This window comes from Bidens hawaiensis, unplaced genomic scaffold (genome assembly GCF_021521415.1).
Source record: "Bidens hawaiensis isolate Kalapana, Puna unplaced genomic scaffold, B.hawaiensis_p1.1 tig00004282_1, whole genome shotgun sequence".
Taxonomy (NCBI): domain Eukaryota; kingdom Viridiplantae; phylum Streptophyta; class Magnoliopsida; order Asterales; family Asteraceae; genus Bidens; species Bidens hawaiensis.
The window spans coordinates 1,705,615-1,724,047 of record NW_027491257.1 but is presented as its reverse complement, the minus strand read 5'-3'; the positions used below and the strand labels follow the sequence as shown (position 1 = coordinate 1,724,047).

Sequence of the window (18,433 nt, the reverse complement as noted above, 5' to 3'; positions counted from 1 at the left end):
TAATTATTAATATAAAATCTTTTTAAAATATTAACTTAAATTAATAATATTGTTGAGCAACTTGCACTTTAATAACTCCAGCTGTGATTATCGTCCGATATTTTTCTATCCTAACGATCAACAAACGTATATTAAAATTAAAACTAATACAAGTCACCTCTAGTAAGTGCAATAATATAACCAACGATCATGATTAATTAGATTGAAATTTATACGTAAATTTTTAAATATAAATATATATTCTAAATTTTATATATAAAATTTTCTATTATGTCCAATTTCAGACAAATAAGGATTAATCGGTGATAGGCCGGTGGGCTAGCGACTAGCGAAATCCCGAATTAATCAGTGCATAGTCGAGATTTCTACAATACTAGTCATGCATGACTTAATCGTCAAAATCATTATAAAGGTTAACGGTTAACATTACGGTTCTATCTGTTTTTGCTTAAAAGGTCTGCAACGAGCTTATGTCTGTGAACGCGCAGACATAAATCTCTAAAGACAATTTGTTTTTTTTGTAAATCTAAAAAGTGCTTTTATGGTCTCAATAAATAAGCTACTATCCAACTTCTTCAAACTTCTTCACATTTAAACTACAAAGATTTAGTTTACATTTTTTTTCTATAGATATATATCTGCGGAGGATACGATTCACAAACTGCAGAAATCTTACATCAAACACGTATCATAAAATTCGTTTTTGCTGTCAGTGGGATTTTACTGGGTATGATTGATTGATTGAAACACGTATCATAAAGACTCACTCGGGTCGTACGGAGACGCAAGTGACGCAATACAATAATCACTTCCCTGCCCCCTACCCCATTTTAGCACCGTCTCTTTCACCACACTATCCTACACCCCACCGAACCGAATAGATCTACCACACTAATCTCACTATCTTACGCCCAATGGACACCAACCGCACTTCAAGTCCACTCTACACTCGCAAATGGACCACCGAACCAACCGCCACAACCACCACCACCACATCTCCGGCACGGTATCACCACAACCGCTCGTCTTCCAACTCCGGCATCTCAAACATCAAGCGGAATCAAAATGTAGCCGCCAAAGCCGCGGCTCAGCGGCTGGCTCAGGTCATGGCGTCTAAGCCGACTGACATTGACAACGACGATGATGACGAGGATGAGGATTTGGAGTTCCGGTTCGCGCCACCGGCGAGTAACCGGAGACCGCCGGTTAATGCTAGCAGAACTGCAAATGTTAATGCTGCGGTTACTAGGCCGTCGGGTACGAGTAATAATAATAATAAGCTTGCTGGATCTACTTTGCCTACGGTAATTTGATCTTAACAATAATAATAATAATAAGATCGTTGAATTTAAGTTTTTTAGTTGATTGAGTTAGTGATTGTTGACCTAGAGATATTATTAGCTGCATTCGTTAATGTTAATGCTGCCAGTGCCGGTGCCGGTGCCGGTGCGGCGGAGGTTACCAGGCTCCGATTACGTCTGGAGTGAATAGTAACAATAATAATAAGATTGCTGGATCTACTTTGCCTACGGTGAGTTTGCGTGTTGATTTTAGGTTTTAGTTGACTGATTTAGTGATTGTTGACCTAGAGTTACTAGCTGTTGGTGCCGGTGCCGGTGCGGCAATTAGTAATAATAATAAGAATAATAATAATAAGATTGCTGGATCTACGTTACCTACGGTGAGTTTATGGTGTTGAATGTAGGTTTTAGTTGACTGATTTAGTGATTGTTGACCTGGAGTTATTAGCTACATTTGCAATATAATTAGTGAATGATATTATAACGTGATGTGATTGTACTATAATTGGTGTTGAATTGGAATATGCTGCAAATAATGTGACCTGTAAGTTAATATTAGCAAATAATATGATGTAATTAATGTTGAATTGTCGGTCAAAATATCTATACCGATAATATCGACGATATTGGACTGATTTTTGACCGATATATCATCGATATTCCCGATATCATTGTTTTAGTCTTAAATAACAATTTTTAGTATTCAATGTTAGTGTTTAAAGTCTTAATCAGTTCCTACTTGCTATGATCATTAGTATTTTGCAAGTTGCAAAAGGTTAATTGTTAATTTGTTAATTGTAGGAGAGTATACTGAATTATTAGTGTTAAATTGTGTTATATATATATATATATAGGGTAAGGATCCTAAGAGAACCATTGGCAAATTGAGAACTTTGAGAACCATTTTGGACCACTAAAAAAACCCTCTAAAAAATATTAAAAAAATTATAAAACAAACAAAACCGAAAATTTTAAAAAAGTAAAAAAACCAAAATTCTTATATTTCATTCCGGTTTCAATTAAAAAATAAAAAACCGAAATTTTTTTTTTCTTTTTAATTCGTATTATACCTATGCACATATGTATACTTTCATTTATTCTCTAGTTACGTAATATACACATATGTACATTATCATTTACCTTAAATTATACATATGTGTATAGGAAAAAACATGTGTGTACATATTATACATATATGTATAATAAAAAAAACTGATTTTTTTTCCTTTTTAATTCGTATTATACCTATACACATATGTATACTTTCATTTAATCTCTAGTTATGTAATGTACACATATGTACATTATACATTATCATTTACCTTAAATTATACATATGTGTATAGGAAAAAAACATGTGTGTACATATATGTACATCTTATACATATACGTATATGTATAATTTAGCTAAACCGAGAATTTTTTTTTACGTTTTTTTTTAGAAACCGGGATGATAAATAAGAACTTTGGTTTTTTTACTTTTTTTATTTTTGTGTTTTTTTTGTTTTATGATTTTTTTTATTTTTGGGTATTTTTGTGGTCCAAAATGATTCTCATAGTTCTCAATTCCCAAAAAGTTCTCACATGATCCTGATCCTATATATATATATATATATATATGAATTTTACATGATATTAAAATTATTGATATCTCACTGCGACAACCGATATCTCAAATATCAGTCCTTGACCGATATCTGGTATTTTTCCGCGTTGACTGCTTAGCTTCTAGTTGACCGATTTAGTGCTTGCTACACAATTAGTGAATAATATTATGATATGATGTGATTGTTATTTAATTAGTGTTGAATTGGAATCCTATTAGAAGAAATTGACAGTGCGTGCTACAGATAGTGTGATGTTTAAGTTAATATTATGTCACATTTTAGCCAGATAGTGTGATGTTTAAGTTACTTGTTTTTTTATGTTGATTTTAGCTTCTTGTTGACTGATTTAGTGATTGCTGCCATAGAGTTATCAACTGCATTCATTTGTTACATAGTGAATAATATGATGTAATTGTTTCTTAATTAGCGTTGAGTTACTTTAACTACAGTAATTTTACTTAATTTTCATGAAGATTTTAGGTTTTAGTTGACTGATTTAGTGTTTGTTGCCCTAGAGTTATCAGTTGCATTTGTTGGTTACATAATTAGTGAATAATATGATATGATTGTTGTTTAATTAGTGTTGAATTGGAATCTATTAGATGAAACTGGCAGTCCATGCTACAGATAGTGTGATGTTTAACATTAGGTCAAATTTTGCCAGATGGAAATTGGAATGTTATCCTGCTCGAGTAACAAGCAATGCTGTATATTTTGGTCTGGTTAGCTAGCTAGGTTTTCTGCTCTGTCTGTTACTAATAATAATAATAAGATAGTTGGATCTCTTTTACCTACGGTAAGTTTACTTGATTTTTCGTGTTGATTTTAGCTTCTGGTTGACCGATTTAGTTATTGTTGCCCTAGACTTATTAGTTGCATTCATTTGTTACATAATTAGTGAATAATATCATAATATGATGTGATTGTTCTTTGGTTAGTGTTGTACTGGAATCTATTAGGTGAATCTAGCAGTCTATGCTACAAATAATGTGACCTGTAAGTTGTAATTGTTCTGTAGTTAGTGTTGTATTGAAATCTGTTAGATTAATATTACAGTCTATGCTACAAATATTGTGACCTTTAAGTTAATATTAGTGAACAATATGCTGTAAATTTTCTGTAACTAGTACTGAATTGGAGTCTATTAGATGATTTATCAGTCTATGCTGCAAATAGTGTAACCTGTAAGTTAATATTAGTGAATAATATGCTGTAACTGTTCTTTAGTTGGTGTTGAATTGGAATCAATTAGATGAATCTAACAGTCTGTGTTACAAATAGTCATCATCATCATCATCATCGTACTCAGTATATCCCACCAATAGCAAAGCTATGGTAGGGTCTGAGGAGGGTAAGATGTAGACAGCCTTACCTCTACCCCATAAGGATAGAGAGGCTGCTTCCGGTGAGACCCCCGGCTCGATAGTAGTTTTGCATCAAGCCTTGGACATAAGGCACATAGCACTCAATCATCGGGACACCGGCTGATCGGTGCATGTACCCTTGTCTTTCGGCTATCAACGCCACTACATGATGCCTGATTAACCGTCCGTCACTTTTAACGTTATTTTCACGAGATTAGTAAAATAACGTCAAAATTAGTGCAATTTCACTTTTGCCCACCCGAGGGTTCACACATATATACATCATATGTGCGCACCGCAAGCAGGGCTTCTGTGTTACAAATAGTGTGATCTTTAAATTAATATCAGGTCAAGTTTTAGCCAGTTGGAAATTGGGATGTTATCCTGCTTGATTAATAAAAGCAATTAAGCATAACAAGCTGAATACTGTATGTTTTGTTTTGGTTAGCTAGCTAGGACCAGATCAGAGGAAACTCAGGCATCACGTCTTACATCTGCATTATCTGGAGTGCCATCAAAATCAAATAGCATGCTGCCACCAAGCAAAACATCTTTGAGAACCCCAATGGCTGTTCCTCCAATTGATCCGCCAACCAAGAAACAACCAAACAAAAGGTCGTATCAGTTGACAATTAGGATCTCCATTACACTTGAAGCTTTAAATTGTTCATGATTAATAAGATTTAAAATCATGTGACCTGTTCATATTTTGGCATAAATCGCAGATTCCCGATGGAACTGGGAGAAAATAACTTGAAGATTGCAGATGGGAAAGAGGCTTCTGCACTTCGTGATGAAGTACGTAAAAATATCTCAAGTGTTGTATATTAGAGATGTAAAAATATGATGTGTTTTTAACTTTTGCAATTTCATGCAGCTTGATATGCTACAAGAAGAGAATGAGAATGCCCTTGAGAAGGTGGATTTATAATTATGCAATATATATTTATCCTCATAAATCATAATTGTGGTATCCTTCGTTTATCTAGTCTTCATTAATCAATCTATTGGTGCAGCTTAGGTCTGCTGAAGAAAGTTGTCAAGATGCAGAGAAAAGGGTTAAGGAGCTTGAGAAGCAGGTCATATTCTTCTTATCATCTCTTTTACATTGGTATCTAAAATTGTACAAAACTGAAAAAGAAAGAATAGCAGTATATAAAAGCATCTTAATTCCTGACAATTATATTCTATAATTGTTTTTGTGTTTTCAACATATGTACGTGTGTAGGTGTATATGTTCACGTGCTAACATAAGTACTAATTAAAGTTTATTATTATTTAGGTTGCTTCTCTTGGCGAAGGAATATCTTTGGAAGCAAAATTGTTAAGCAGGTTAATTTTTGTATGCTACTTTCATATAATACATTACATGGCTAACTTTTGAATTTCCAACGTGTTGCAGGAAGGAAGCTGCATTGCGCCAAAGAGAGGTTGCTTAAATTATTAACTGACTTTTATTTTGGTACTTTATTTCCTCCTATGTTCCCGAAGAGTTGAGTCTTCATGCCTTTTTAGTTAAAAGTCATTGGCTTCCAACAGTCAAATAGATTTGCTTCATGTTAGTGATTTATTTAGAAGACATAAGTACTTCTACGTTATGACAGGCTGCACTTAAAGAGGCCAAAAAAGCTAAAGATGGAGTAAATGAAGAAGTTTCCTCACTCCGGGCAGAAGTCAAGGTGAACCATTCTTGCCACTATTCTGATCTTGTGAATTTTGGTATAGTAGTATATGCATGAAATTTAAACATATATTATCAGCATACAACTAAACAATCTACGTGTGTCATTGTGTGAGTTTAAATATGGACTTCATGGACAAAATAAACCATCACTGGAAAGTAGGTTTTTAGTTGTAATAAAAATACTTGTGTACAAAGTACACATGTTGCGTAGTATATACTCGTAACTCGCACATGGTACTATGATAGCCTATCCTTTATATATTATGTCTCTTTCAGTACAATCACTACACGTTTAGACAACATTTTAACAATATAGTCAAACATCATCGGCATTTTCATTAATTCTTGCATTTTTAGCTAGTTTTGGTATATTTGATCTCCATTGCAATGTCCATACCCTCTATTCGGTGTTTATAGGTCAGGTACCCGTTGAGGAGTGTGCGGAATTTCTCAGTTAAAATGCATAAAACCTCCTAAATCATTTTACTAGCTATTATTTATTAAAAAATTTGAAAGCAAGAAAGTGTTCTTGGTCAACCCACTCACTTTCTACCTCTAGAGTTCATCTATGCTGTTTATATATGTAGCTTGATTAGGATTTTTTATATGAAACAGAAAGCAAAAGAAGAGGCTGCGGCTGTTGTTGACCAACTTCAAGGAATCGAGTCTGAAGTCAAAGCTTTTCACTCGATGACACAGAGAATGGTTTTAACTCAAAGTGAGATGGTATGCTATTTTAAAGTCAACCTATCTATCCATTATTATTTTTTTTACCATTATGCATATATATTTCAATATTGTAGGAGGAAGTAGTACTTAAACGGTGTTGGCTTGCACGCTACTGGGGTCTAGCTGTACGCCATGGTAGGTTAAATCAACACAATTGTTTTGTATTACCATTTTTTCTTTCTGTTCTGTTTTGATGTTGATTTGCAATTTGTTTTTTAGGTATTTGTGCTGATGTGGCAGTGTCTAAACATGAGTATTGGTCATCTTTAGCACCTCTTCCCTTTGAAGTTGTGGTTTCATCTGGGCAAAAGGCAAAAGAAGAATGCTGGAAACAAGGCTAGTAATTTCTTTTTAAAAAACGGGCAGGTCGGGTAACGGGTCAAAAAGGGCCAGGTCAGGTTATTTTGACCAGCAATTTCGCACACTTTTTTGTACATTAGAATTGGACTTTGGTTGACTTTTGGTTTCAAATTGTTTGACCCGTTCCCATTTAAGCTAACTCTTTATTTTGCCCATTTGACTCATTTGAGATAAAAACACAACACAAATCGTTCGATTCATAACGGGTCAATAATTGAGCAGGTGATCGGAATCAGGAAAAGAGGAGTAAGCCTGTGCAGGACTTGAATGATCTAACAAGCGAAGGGAATATCGAGAGTATGCTTACAGTTGAAATGGGTTTGAAGGAGCTTGCATGCTTAAAGGTGAGTAGGAACTACATTTGCAACTTTAAACTTCAGGGACTAAATTCAAAAAATGGATCAAACCACAGGGACCATCTGTGTAATTTCTTAATGTGTTTTTATAGGTTGAAGAAGGGATCGTGCAGGCACTGGCCCAGTTGAGACGTATGACCCTGGCCCGACATAGTTTGTCAGGTAAATTATTATAACATAAAGGCATGTCTGTTACAAATCATAGTATTTATTTATTTTTACTTTTATCTCCTATCTTTATGATTGTATTGATTCATATCAAGATCTAATGAATTTTGCTATATGCAGATGTTAAGTCTTCAGGTGACCCGAAGTTTATGGAAGCATTCGGTAAGTTGCATTTAATTTGATATTGTTAATACATATACTCATTTACATTTATGATATATGTATATGTAGAAATGTGTGACAGATGATATGTATATTTGTTGCAGATTTGAGCCCAGAGGAGTCTGAAGATGTTCTTTTCAAAGAGGTATGAATATAATTGAGCTAAAGCCAGTTAAAAGTAGCGTGAAGAACAATGCGCTGGGCATAAAAATTTATTAATACTAGACCAATTTGTAGTGGGCCAAAAAAATTTGAATAAATATATTAGCGAACTTAAGCGAACGAACTTAAACAAACGTAAACTAACACACATAATCACAAAAATGAATGTAAATGAATTTAAAGAACGAACGTAAACAAACGTTCACGGACGAGACGTGTTCATGCTCGTTCATTAATTAACTAAACGAACTTCCAGTCGAACAGTTCACGAAATGAACTGTTCACTGAAAGTTCGGCTCGCTTACAGGCCTATCCAGACCTCCTCTGTGCCACCTTTTGTTTTCCTTTTTTTTCTTTTTTTTTTACTTTTTCTTATATAACCTTTGATTTAAAGTTTGAAATGTTATTACAGGCATGGCTTACTTATTTTTGGAGTAGAGCAAAAAGACTCGGTATTGAGGAGGAAACTGCAAAGGCACGACTTGAATTTTGGATTAGCCGAAGCGCACATTCACCAAATTCACACGATGCTGTTGATGGTAACTTTCCAATAAATGCTTTCCAATAAACATATTATTAATTAAATATAGAAATGTTAATGAAAAAAACGGTGGCGCGCGCGACTAAATGACTTTGCAGTTGAGCAAGGGTTAATGGAGCTAAGAAAAATGGGCATCGAGCATCGCCTCTGGGAAGCATCAAGGCAAGGAAGCTGATCCCCGACACGTTTTCCACTTTTATGAGTTGACTGCGCGGTTTTCAGTCGTTTAACATCACTGTTTAATATGTATGTGATGCTCTTAAATTTGACAATTTTATATGTCATAATATAGTAAGAAGAGGGTCATGTATTTGAGTTGATTTAAAGTTGGCTTGGATATATATATATATATATATATAACAATGTTTAATAATATATATATTTTTTGAAACATTAAGTGGGAAAAAAAATACAAAATGTAAAAGGTTAATTATTTAATCCTGTTTCGGTTCGAAGGGGTTTTGTGAGACTACGACAGGAGGCTGAACCTCCATTTTCAGGCAGTTAAAAGTCAAGTGCAAATATTGGTTTTGAAAGCATCACTGGCATGCTCATTTTTCGTTTCGTTAAACGTCCATTTGGCTCAGTTTCGGTATTAATCTGGCCGAGTGACACCGAGACTCTTGCCGGCGATGTAGGTTTCACCCTGCACAATGTAAGACAAATGTTTAGGGGTCTCAAAAACGAGTCAGTCGTATATCTGGTCAAAATGTGTCATCATCATTATCATCGTACTCAGTAAATCCCACCGATAGCAAAGCTATGGTAGGGTCTGAGGAGGGTAAGACGTAGACAGTCTTACCTCTACCCTGAAGGAATAGAGAGGCTGCTTCCGGTGAGACCCCCGGCTCGATAGTAGTTTTGCATCAAGCCTTGGACATAAGGCACATAACACTCAACCACCGGGACATCGGCCGATTGGTGCGTGTACCTTTGTCTTTCGGCTATCAGCGCCACCACATGATGCCTGATTAACCTTCTGCCACTTTTAACGTTATTTTCACAAGTTGTGTACAAAGGCTAATTCGTAAAATATGTACAAAGGCTAATTCGTAAAATAACGCAAGTTGATTTTGAATACTTTTCGAGCCGGTAGTCTAGTAACATGAGTTTTGGGTCGGCTACACTTATACCGTTATACGTACCTGTTATATAACAAAAATAGGTTAAAATTTGGCACGAAAACGAACCTGCACTCAATATGGCAACTGTACTTTAGAAGCTGAGGTCTATGCTCTGCGCGACCACTACAGTTTCAAAGCAACAATAAGACACAATCTTTTAAGTCTTCTTTTTTACCAAGTATTTGACTAGTTATATAATTATCGTATCTAGAAGGTATTCAAGTGTAATATTATTCAGCTTATTTTTTATAGGATTACATATGGTCAATATATATATATATAGAGAGAGAGAGAGAGAGAGAATATAATATTACACTTGAATACCTTCTAGATATGATAATTATATAACCGGTCTAATATTAAGACTTGCAGAAAGTAAGAAACCGAAGAACGACAAGAAGTTTACCTATAGCTCGGAAGTGACATCTTAATCGTCGTGCCCAAAGCCAACCACCTCAATGGATTCATCTTCAAAACTGTAATATTAGCATGATCATATTACATAACAATACTAGTAAAAATCAACTTGAGTAAGATGTCAGTCAACATACTAGGAGACTCGTGTCGAATATCATAGAGGCCCGTTGTCATAGGACCGTTTCCTTCAGCTACGTGAATCATTTGGCTCGCCTTTGAAAATGTGGCAACTTGACTTGGAAGACCGAATTCCTGAGAATATATAACCGAAACAAGATCTATATTTCTTTTCATGTGTTTAAATCAATTGTTGGAATGCTAATAGTCGTCTAAAACATATCAAATTCGGGTTGATCACACGTTTAGGTACCTTTTTTCATGCGTGCACGCGTTATCATTGTTGACGTAAACGCTTGCTGCCCATCTAAAACTCATGCAAACAACAATATAACTTAAAAGAAATATAACCAATGATTTAAGTGTTTAATTAACTCACGCGTGAGACGTTGGCAAAGGCGGGTTATGAACGATTCCTGCGATCGTCACAAGCTGAATAAAACATGGTAAGCTTTTTTAATTAATTATAGATTAAGTTGGATAATTTGATATTTAAAAGAAGATATTAAGTAACCTCATCAAAGGGTCCAAATGGGCTCTCATTGTAGTTTGCAAGAAAAAACCCTCCTATAGTATACCTGCAGTGTGTGCATGCGCGCGCGCGTGTATTCATGTTTAAATAATATTAAAACACAAAACCATTTTAAATGAATTTTTAATTTGAAAAAAAAATAAAAATAATACCCAAAAGTTTCAACTAATCTGAACTCTTAAGGAATGATAGCTCTAGCAATATCTGCCTTCACTAGATGAAACTGGTATAGGGCACTGCGTGGAGAATTTCACGAATCATCGGTTAGTCGCTAGCTATTACTGTATCTGATTTTATTATTATATATTTTTTTATATTTATTATTATAACGTTAATGTCGTTTAAAAATTGATTTTTATAGAAAATTAACTGATATTGGTAGAAAGATAAATGCATATTAATTGTTCAATTTTTTTTAAAAAAAAGAACATAATGAATATTAGGATTGAACTTGCCTGCCTTTAAAAATCCAAGGAGGTTTACCAGCAAAACCAGAAGTACATGTGGTTTGCATAATCTCCATTGCTTTCTTGTTTTATTAGTTTTTAGTAATGCATATATCCACTCTATGTACACACACATGCATATATATAGAGTCATAGAGAAGGTGAGAACAAGAAAACAAAAGGAAGAAGCAAACTGCAAGAAAGTATGATCACTATGATGTAAGGACTAAGGAGTAATCAATATATAATGTATATATTAGTTTGACTAGCTTTTATACTCCCTGTTACGGGGTTGTTTTACATTATTCGTTTATAATATTAATATATTTTTTAAGATTTTAATTTTATTTATTGTAAGAAAGTTAATAATATTTTAGGATTTGATGATGAAAGGGTTTCACAAATAAATGAGATGTTATAACCCGGTTTAAAAGCTATCTGGGTTTTGTGAGACCCATGACCCGCTTATTTTTTTTGCTATATAGTTGTTTTCTTAATTATAAATATTCTTTTTTTTAAGTCGGATATTAATTTTTAGTATATCCCTATTTTATAGAATTTTGATATCAAATATTTGGTGTATTAATTTTTAATATTATAAGATGTTATAACCCGTTTAAGGGCTATCTGGGTTTGGTGAGACACATACCTGTGAATTCGGGTCAAATGCAAGAGAAGCCTTCATTTATAAATAAAGCAATCTGGTGGCTTGAGAGAATGTAGGGAGATTTCGTTTATATATATTTAAGATTTTATTGTAATTAAGTCTTAATTATTTCCGCTATAGTTATATTTGTGTGTCGATTTTCTTTCTCTTTTTCTCCCACCAGTCCGTCTTGAGAATGTGTTATACGTACACTTAAATTATGTTTTATTAAGTTTTATAGGTTTTTTATTATTGTTATTTTTTTCAATATTGCACGTTCTTATACCTACATGTTCATTTTTGCTCTCACTTCGCTAGGATTATATACAATATATTAGTTGGATTGACTTATCATCGTGTGAGAATTCGAAGGGACTTTATATTTCTTATGATTCGTGATAAGATCACATGCAGGTTGAAATATTTCGATGATACTCTTGAAATTACAATCCAGAAAACACGAAAAACATATGCATTTATGCAAAGTATGCATACCAAAATTAGTTCAAAAGAATTGGCGACCAAGTAGTTGCCAATAAGCAATAACTTACTACTATAGACAACAAAGTTGCTATCAATTAGTACTAACTTGATATGATGACCATTTGCCACTATTAGACAAAATTGTTGCCCGGGACTGTCTTTGAAAATGGTGAAAAATTTTTGGTTTAAAAACAAAAAACTTTGGTCTTAAGTTAATTTAGGAATTGGATTTAAACATTAAGAATACATATAATATATATATATATATATATATATATATATATATATATATTATATGTATTCTTAATGTTTAAAATATATATATATATATATATATTATATGTATTCTTAATGTTTAAAATATATATATATCAAAAGGTTTAGAGGGATTTGCGGAGGGGAGAGGGGGTTAATTTTTTTTGTTTGTTATTTGTATTTGAAAATCCCGATCACCTCCTTTAAAATTAGTGTTAAGTCCCGATGTTGCTCCCCAAGGAAATAATTACTGGGTCCCCCACCGAGTTATGACTTATAAGGAAAAGTTGATTAGTCACAACAAGTTTGTGACTAATCAACTTTTCCTCTCACATAATAACTTAGTAAGTAATCACAAGTACCTTTTTAACTTTTCAATAAGTTTAAGTCATAAGTAGAATGAAAGAAATAAATCCCAAACACCCCGTAATTGAAAGTTGAGACTGCCAGAAAACAAATCTAGTAAATTTCTCAAAGTTGGAATTATTAAAATTTAATAACTATTTATAATTTCTCATTTGTGTTTTTGAATTGAATTAAAATATTTTCATAAGAAAACAAAATAAAAAGCCAACCATACAAGACGTGGAACAAACATGTTAGTTAAGGCCGAAATTTGTATCCAATAACAATGTTTTAAAACATGATATTAATATGACATTGTTATAACGTGTTACATTAATAAAGGATAACTATGGTGTTACTCGTGTCGGGTTGGTGGGTTGATAGGTTTTGGGTTGACGTGCTAAGATTCTTCAACCCTAACCCAACCCATATTATTATTCGTGTATTGTCCTGTCGTGTCGACTCATTTAAATTCGGGCTGTGTTTCGGGTCCAACCCATTTTATATTCATTTACGAATATAAGTAATACCTAATGGTTTAATAATAACGAAAACAATCGATTACTCTTATTCATATAAAACATTCTAATAACTTGTGATAGATGTACTTGTTTTTGTGTGTTTATCTCTCATTCTCGATTAACAAATTTAGGTTCATATATTTAGCTCAAGGTAAGAACAACAAATGGAAATAGTAAGAGAATAACACACATGCATACCTAGTTTTTAAGGGAAAAATTTTAGTTATTATTTTTTATAAAACCATTTCTTAAAACTAATGAATTTTCAGGTTCTAACATGACAACTTTTATATGATTTTTTCAGGATGGGGGTACGACAAAAGAATAAATATGTTAGCCTAACCCTAATAAAAATGGTAGAAGAAAATAGAATTTCTATGTTAGCCTAACCCTAATAAAAATTGTAGAAGAAAATAGGTTGAAAGTCGAGGTGGTCCTCGTACATTTCTTTAGCTAGGATTCAATATTTAAACTACTAAAATCCAATATCAGTAACAAAAAATGGTCCAAAACACAAACTTATTCTTAACCTAAATACAAATATTAAAAGACACCGTCCATTTTTCACATTTTCCTTCTACAAAGTATTCCATTTCTTTCTCCGTAATATTCAAAAATGGAGTCACGGTCCAAAATACAAAAACAAAGGAGACACGAACAAAACCATACATACATCTCCATATACACGCAGAAATTAACTAATTTCCCATGTCTCTGTAGTGGACTACGTAGGTCCACCACGTCATGTTTGTGTTGGTATTTACATAGTAGTAAATGAATCATATATATTTTACATATAAATTTATTTTAAAGCATTACAAAAGTAGTAAATGAATCATATATATTTTACATATGAATTTATTTTAAAGCATTACAAAAGTGTATTTTGGTGTAATGAAAAGAGTAACGGTCTATTAAAGCTAAGGTATTGATTTCAAATCCTAGAAGGGTTTTTTTTTTCAATTTTTTTGTTCAAATCCTAGAAACGCTTTTTTTATTTTTTTTATTTTAGGGCCTATTTCTTTACTCGCCTCGGACCCTGGATTTTTTAGAGATTCTTGGAGACAACTGTTATGGTATCAACAAGATACAATATAAGTCAAGGTTTAAACACCATAAGTCCAAAAGGTGTACCAAAATACACTATTTTAACAAAATTTCTCAAGTGAAAGAAATAATACAAAAAGGTTAATTATTCAATCCTATGCTTTAAATACAATGGTTACTAACTTACTAAGATGGATAAGATGAAAGTCCATGTTTTAAGGGTTGATGTGAGCCTTTTGAGACTACAACAGGAGGTTGAACCTCCATTTTTAAGCAGTTAAACTCGAGTGCCAATATCGGTTTTGAAAGCATCACTAGTATGCTCATTTGCCGTTTCTTTAAACATTCGTTCGACTCCATATTTTCGGTGTTGTTCCGGTCCAATGACCCTAAAACTCTTGCTGGTGTTGTAGGTTTCACCCTGCCCAAAGTAATTTAAATAAGCTAGTAAGTTTTATTAAAATAAGCTAAAACCGAGTCGAAAATGAACCTGCATTCGATCTGGCAACTGTACTTGAGAAGATGAGGTATATGCTCTGTGTGACCGCTACAAAAAAAAAAAAGACTTTTGGAGTTACAATGACTTGCAAAAACCGACAAAAAACAGGGTATGTTGGTTTTTATTAATCTCAACTATCATCTTTTGGTCATTGTTGGTCCCAACTAACGGATTGGTTGCTAATGGTTCCATCTTTTAACGCATTTATTCCCAATAGTTCGTGACTAACAAAATCCTAACGTCGTTGCTTGTAGGTCGCCGGAAAAACATTTTTGGCCGGAAATGTCACATTTTTTGTTTTTGCCTGAAAACTCAACGTGAACACCACCGACTGACCCACCACTAACCAACCACCACCACTTGAGCACCACCAACCAATTCCGACGATGGTTCTAGGGTTTTCCGCCTTCCGGCGACCTCAATAATTGGGGCTTTTACTAGAAAAAGATCCTAAAGGTCCGATCCAAGGTTAGAAAGATGTTTGGGACGAAAATATTTAGTTTTCCGGAAAAAAATGTGATTTTTCCAGCAAAAAAGGTTTTCCCGGCGACCTGCTACTAACGGCGTTAGGATTCCATTAGGAATAAATACGTTAAAAGATGAGACCGTCAGCAACCAATTCATTAGCTGGAACAGGCAGCGACCAACAGATGATAGTTGGAATTAATAAAAACCAATACACCTAAAAACAACGAGGTTACCTAAAGCTCGGAAGTGACATCTTGATCGTCGGGCCCAAAGCCATCCACTTCAATGGGTTCATCTTCAAAACTATAATATTAGCATATGATCATATTACTTTCAATTTTCCTAGAGTAAACTACTTGAGTAAGATGTCAATCCGCATACTAGGAGACTGCAGTCGAATGTCATAGAGGTCTGTTGTAACATGACCATCGGTTTCAGCAACGTGAATCATTTGTGGGCCGGCTTTTGAAAATGTGGCAACTTGACTCGGAAGTCCGAATTCCTGAAAATATAAAATCGAGCATATGATTCGAATTTTGAACTTACACAAAAGAAACAAATTATTTATGTTCTTAAATACCTTTCTTCCATGTGTGCACGCGCTATCCCTGTTCACATAAACTCTTGCTGCCCACCTAAAACTCAAAGGATATATAAATAATGTATGGTGCATGTTTGAGTCACGGGGGTTGGGTAACAGGTCAAAACGGGGTTCGGTCAACTTAATTAATTAGTTACTAGTGTGGTCAAAACGGGTTGGGAAATATAACGTTTTCCGTCTTATAATGCTTTCATTTAAGTTAACAAATTCAGGTGTCCCATCAGCGCCACATAGTCAAAGTGATGTACACGTCAGTTGTCACGTCATCATTATGTCAGTCAGTCTGACTCACCTATACAACTTTTTTTTTGTAGTTTTGTTATTTGTATTATTTAAAAATAATGTGGAAATTGTATTGTGTGAAGAATAGACTCACGCGTGAGACGTTGGCGGGTTCCAAACGATTCCAGCGATCGCCACAAGCTGAATAAACCATGGTTAACTTGCTTAAGTAATTATACATTAATATAATAGGTTAAATAATTTAATAGTTATATGAAAATTTTAACCTCATCAAAGGGTCCAAATGGGCTCTCATTGTAATTTGCTAGAAAAAATCCACCTAAAGTGTACCTGCAGTGTATGTACATATATTCATATTAAAAATACAGTAACCATTTTATTATTTTAATACATTTTTAATCTGAAAATTAATAATTAATAATAATAGTACCCAAAAGCTTCAACTAATCTGAACTCTTTAGGAATAATAGCTTTAGCAATTTCTGCTTTCACAAGATGAAACTGATACAGGGCACTGAAGGGTAATAAAGACAATTCATCATTAAAATTATTTAAATAAATAGCAAAATGAAAGGATGGTAAAGGTAGTCTTTGATTATAGTTATAGCTATTAGTACTTTATTATTGGCAGTCTTTAATTATAGTTATTAATTATTATACTTTATTGTTGGCTTGAAAGTTTTACATTGATTGTAAACTTGTAATTCATTTACTTGAATCCACTATAAAATTTCGTCCACTTTTACGTGGTATCAGAGCTAGAAATTAGCATACAGTTTAAACCACGAGACACGTAGGTTTATAAATATATTTCCATTCCGCCATACACACAATGATCAAAAAATTCAACACACATACAATTTCGAACGAAGACTTTTCAACCGACAGATCACAACAGAAATTCATTTTTGTATTCACTTCAACTACTTTACAGCCCGTGGTTCCCGTTTCCCAATTGCATAATATGATAATTGATAAAATTGTAAGTTGCATTGTTTGAATAGATCACAATAGAAAGTTATTTTTCTATTATATTCACTTACCACTCTACAAGCCCATAGTTACTAATCGCATAAAACCCATAGATTGTAAGTTGCATTGCTGGATTAAAATAATATCATATAAGTGCATATTAGCCCATAGTTACTAGCAAGATTAATGTATATAACTAACTATATGTGGATAATATGGTGCATATTTTTCCCACAAAAAATATATATACATGTTTAATCTAAAAGAGTAATTGAATATTACTATATTAGGATATATGACTTGCCTGCCTTTAAAAATCCAAGGAGGTTTACCATATCTTGAACTACATTTGTTTTCCTTAATCTCCATACCTTTCTTGTTTTACCAATTATCACCAATGGATCCCCACAAAATCTGCCAAAAATCAAAATTTACATAATTACACACATATACATATGTACATATAAGTATAGGAAAAATTAATATATAAATTAAATTAACGTGTTAACTGTGAGAATCTAGTGTAATTATATTTACTAGTGTATCATTATCATAGTGTAATTACACTATATTTGATTTTAAAAGCTAGCAGGTTAATTTAATTTGTATTTGATTCAAACCATACATGTATATAATTATATATTATTACTATAATATAAATAAGAACTTTGGTGCCGCAAGTGGCCTATTGGGACGATTGGTGGCACCGTATTGGTCGATAAATTTTTTTTAGTTCAGTTACTATAATAAATGTAATAGAAACCGACAAAATGTTTTTTTTTGGTTTTATTTTAGTTCCGGTACTATAACAAACTTGAAGAAACCGACCAAGTTCACGCACTCACGACCTTATTTAAAGCACCAACAACGCTCGGGTTTTACCAATGGGCAAGTTTACCGACCGAATTCGTGTCTATATCATAATGAACGCAGCCAATACTAACTGAATTCGTGTCGATTCAGCGTCGTAACGCTCGGATTTTACCAACATCCATGTTTCAACGCGAGGGTTTTGCGAGCTGCCCGGCGCACACGCCGGGTAGAAAAGACTAGTTATAACATAAGAACAAGAAAACGGAAACAGAAGAAGCAAATTCAAGAAAATATGGTGCAATAAGTGATTAATAATTTAATATCATAAAGATTGTAATTAACACACTAAGAATGAAGGGTTTTGTTTATTTACCTAGAAAGATTATTTCTTTAACAAGAAGCAACACCAGCAAATTCAGAACAAGAAGAAACTCAAGAGTAGAAGAGGGAAGAATAATGAGTTTTGAGGA

The 18,433-nt window shown here is 33.4% G+C and overlaps 2 protein-coding genes and 1 pseudogene across 2 annotated transcripts; 1 reads left to right on the top strand and 2 right to left on the bottom strand.

Moving 5' to 3' along the window:
• Positions 1 to 914: 914 nt before the first annotated feature.
• LOC143626025 (coiled-coil domain-containing protein SCD2-like) lies at positions 915 to 8,620 on the top strand. The gene is made up of 17 exons (XM_077096219.1): positions 915 to 1,304; positions 4,721 to 4,887; positions 4,998 to 5,070; positions 5,150 to 5,191; positions 5,289 to 5,351; positions 5,555 to 5,604; positions 5,675 to 5,702; positions 5,877 to 5,951; positions 6,572 to 6,682; positions 6,760 to 6,820; positions 6,905 to 7,021; positions 7,268 to 7,389; positions 7,494 to 7,563; positions 7,690 to 7,731; positions 7,836 to 7,876; positions 8,306 to 8,432; positions 8,533 to 8,620. The coding sequence occupies exons 1-17, from the start codon at positions 915 to 917 to the stop codon at positions 8,607 to 8,609; spliced, it is 1,656 nt and encodes a 551-aa protein (XP_076952334.1). The 3' UTR covers positions 8,610 to 8,620.
• A 248-nt stretch (positions 8,621 to 8,868) lies between these two features.
• LOC143626072 (protein NEOXANTHIN-DEFICIENT 1-like) lies at positions 8,869 to 11,175 on the bottom strand (annotated as a pseudogene).
• Positions 11,176 to 14,553: 3,378 nt separating this feature from the next.
• Positions 14,554 to 18,433, bottom strand: LOC143626024 (protein NEOXANTHIN-DEFICIENT 1-like). Its single transcript, XM_077096218.1, has 10 exons — positions 18,337 to 18,433; positions 17,455 to 17,564; positions 16,609 to 16,692; positions 16,445 to 16,508; positions 16,312 to 16,358; positions 15,915 to 15,969; positions 15,716 to 15,836; positions 15,568 to 15,637; positions 14,858 to 14,914; positions 14,554 to 14,788 (listed from the first exon to the last, which is right to left on the bottom strand). Exons 2-10 carry the CDS (start codon positions 17,517 to 17,519, stop codon positions 14,554 to 14,556), a joined length of 798 nt encoding a protein of 265 aa, XP_076952333.1. The 5' UTR covers positions 17,520 to 17,564; positions 18,337 to 18,433.

Excerpts from the sequence above, each read along its gene's own strand:
- LOC143626024 (XM_077096218.1), bottom strand. The coding sequence starts at position 17,519 with ATGGAGATTAAGGAAAACAAATGTAGTTCAAGATATGGTAAACCTCCT. Across the intron at positions 16,693-17,454 it reads CCTTGGATTTTTAAAGGCAG|TGCCCTGTATCAGTTTCATC; the intron begins GCAAGTCATATA and ends ATTACCCTTCAG. Across the intron at positions 15,970-16,311 it reads AACCCGCCAACGTCTCACGC|GTGGGCAGCAAGAGTTTATG; the intron begins GTGAGTCTATTC and ends TTTGAGTTTTAG.
- LOC143626025 (XM_077096219.1), top strand. The coding sequence starts at position 915 with ATGGACACCAACCGCACTTCAAGTCCACTCTACACTCGCAAATGGACC. Across the intron at positions 1,305-4,720 it reads CTGGATCTACTTTGCCTACG|CTAGCTAGGACCAGATCAGA; the intron begins GTAATTTGATCT and ends TGTTTTGGTTAG. Across the intron at positions 5,352-5,554 it reads TTAAGGAGCTTGAGAAGCAG|GTTGCTTCTCTTGGCGAAGG; the intron begins GTCATATTCTTC and ends ATTATTATTTAG.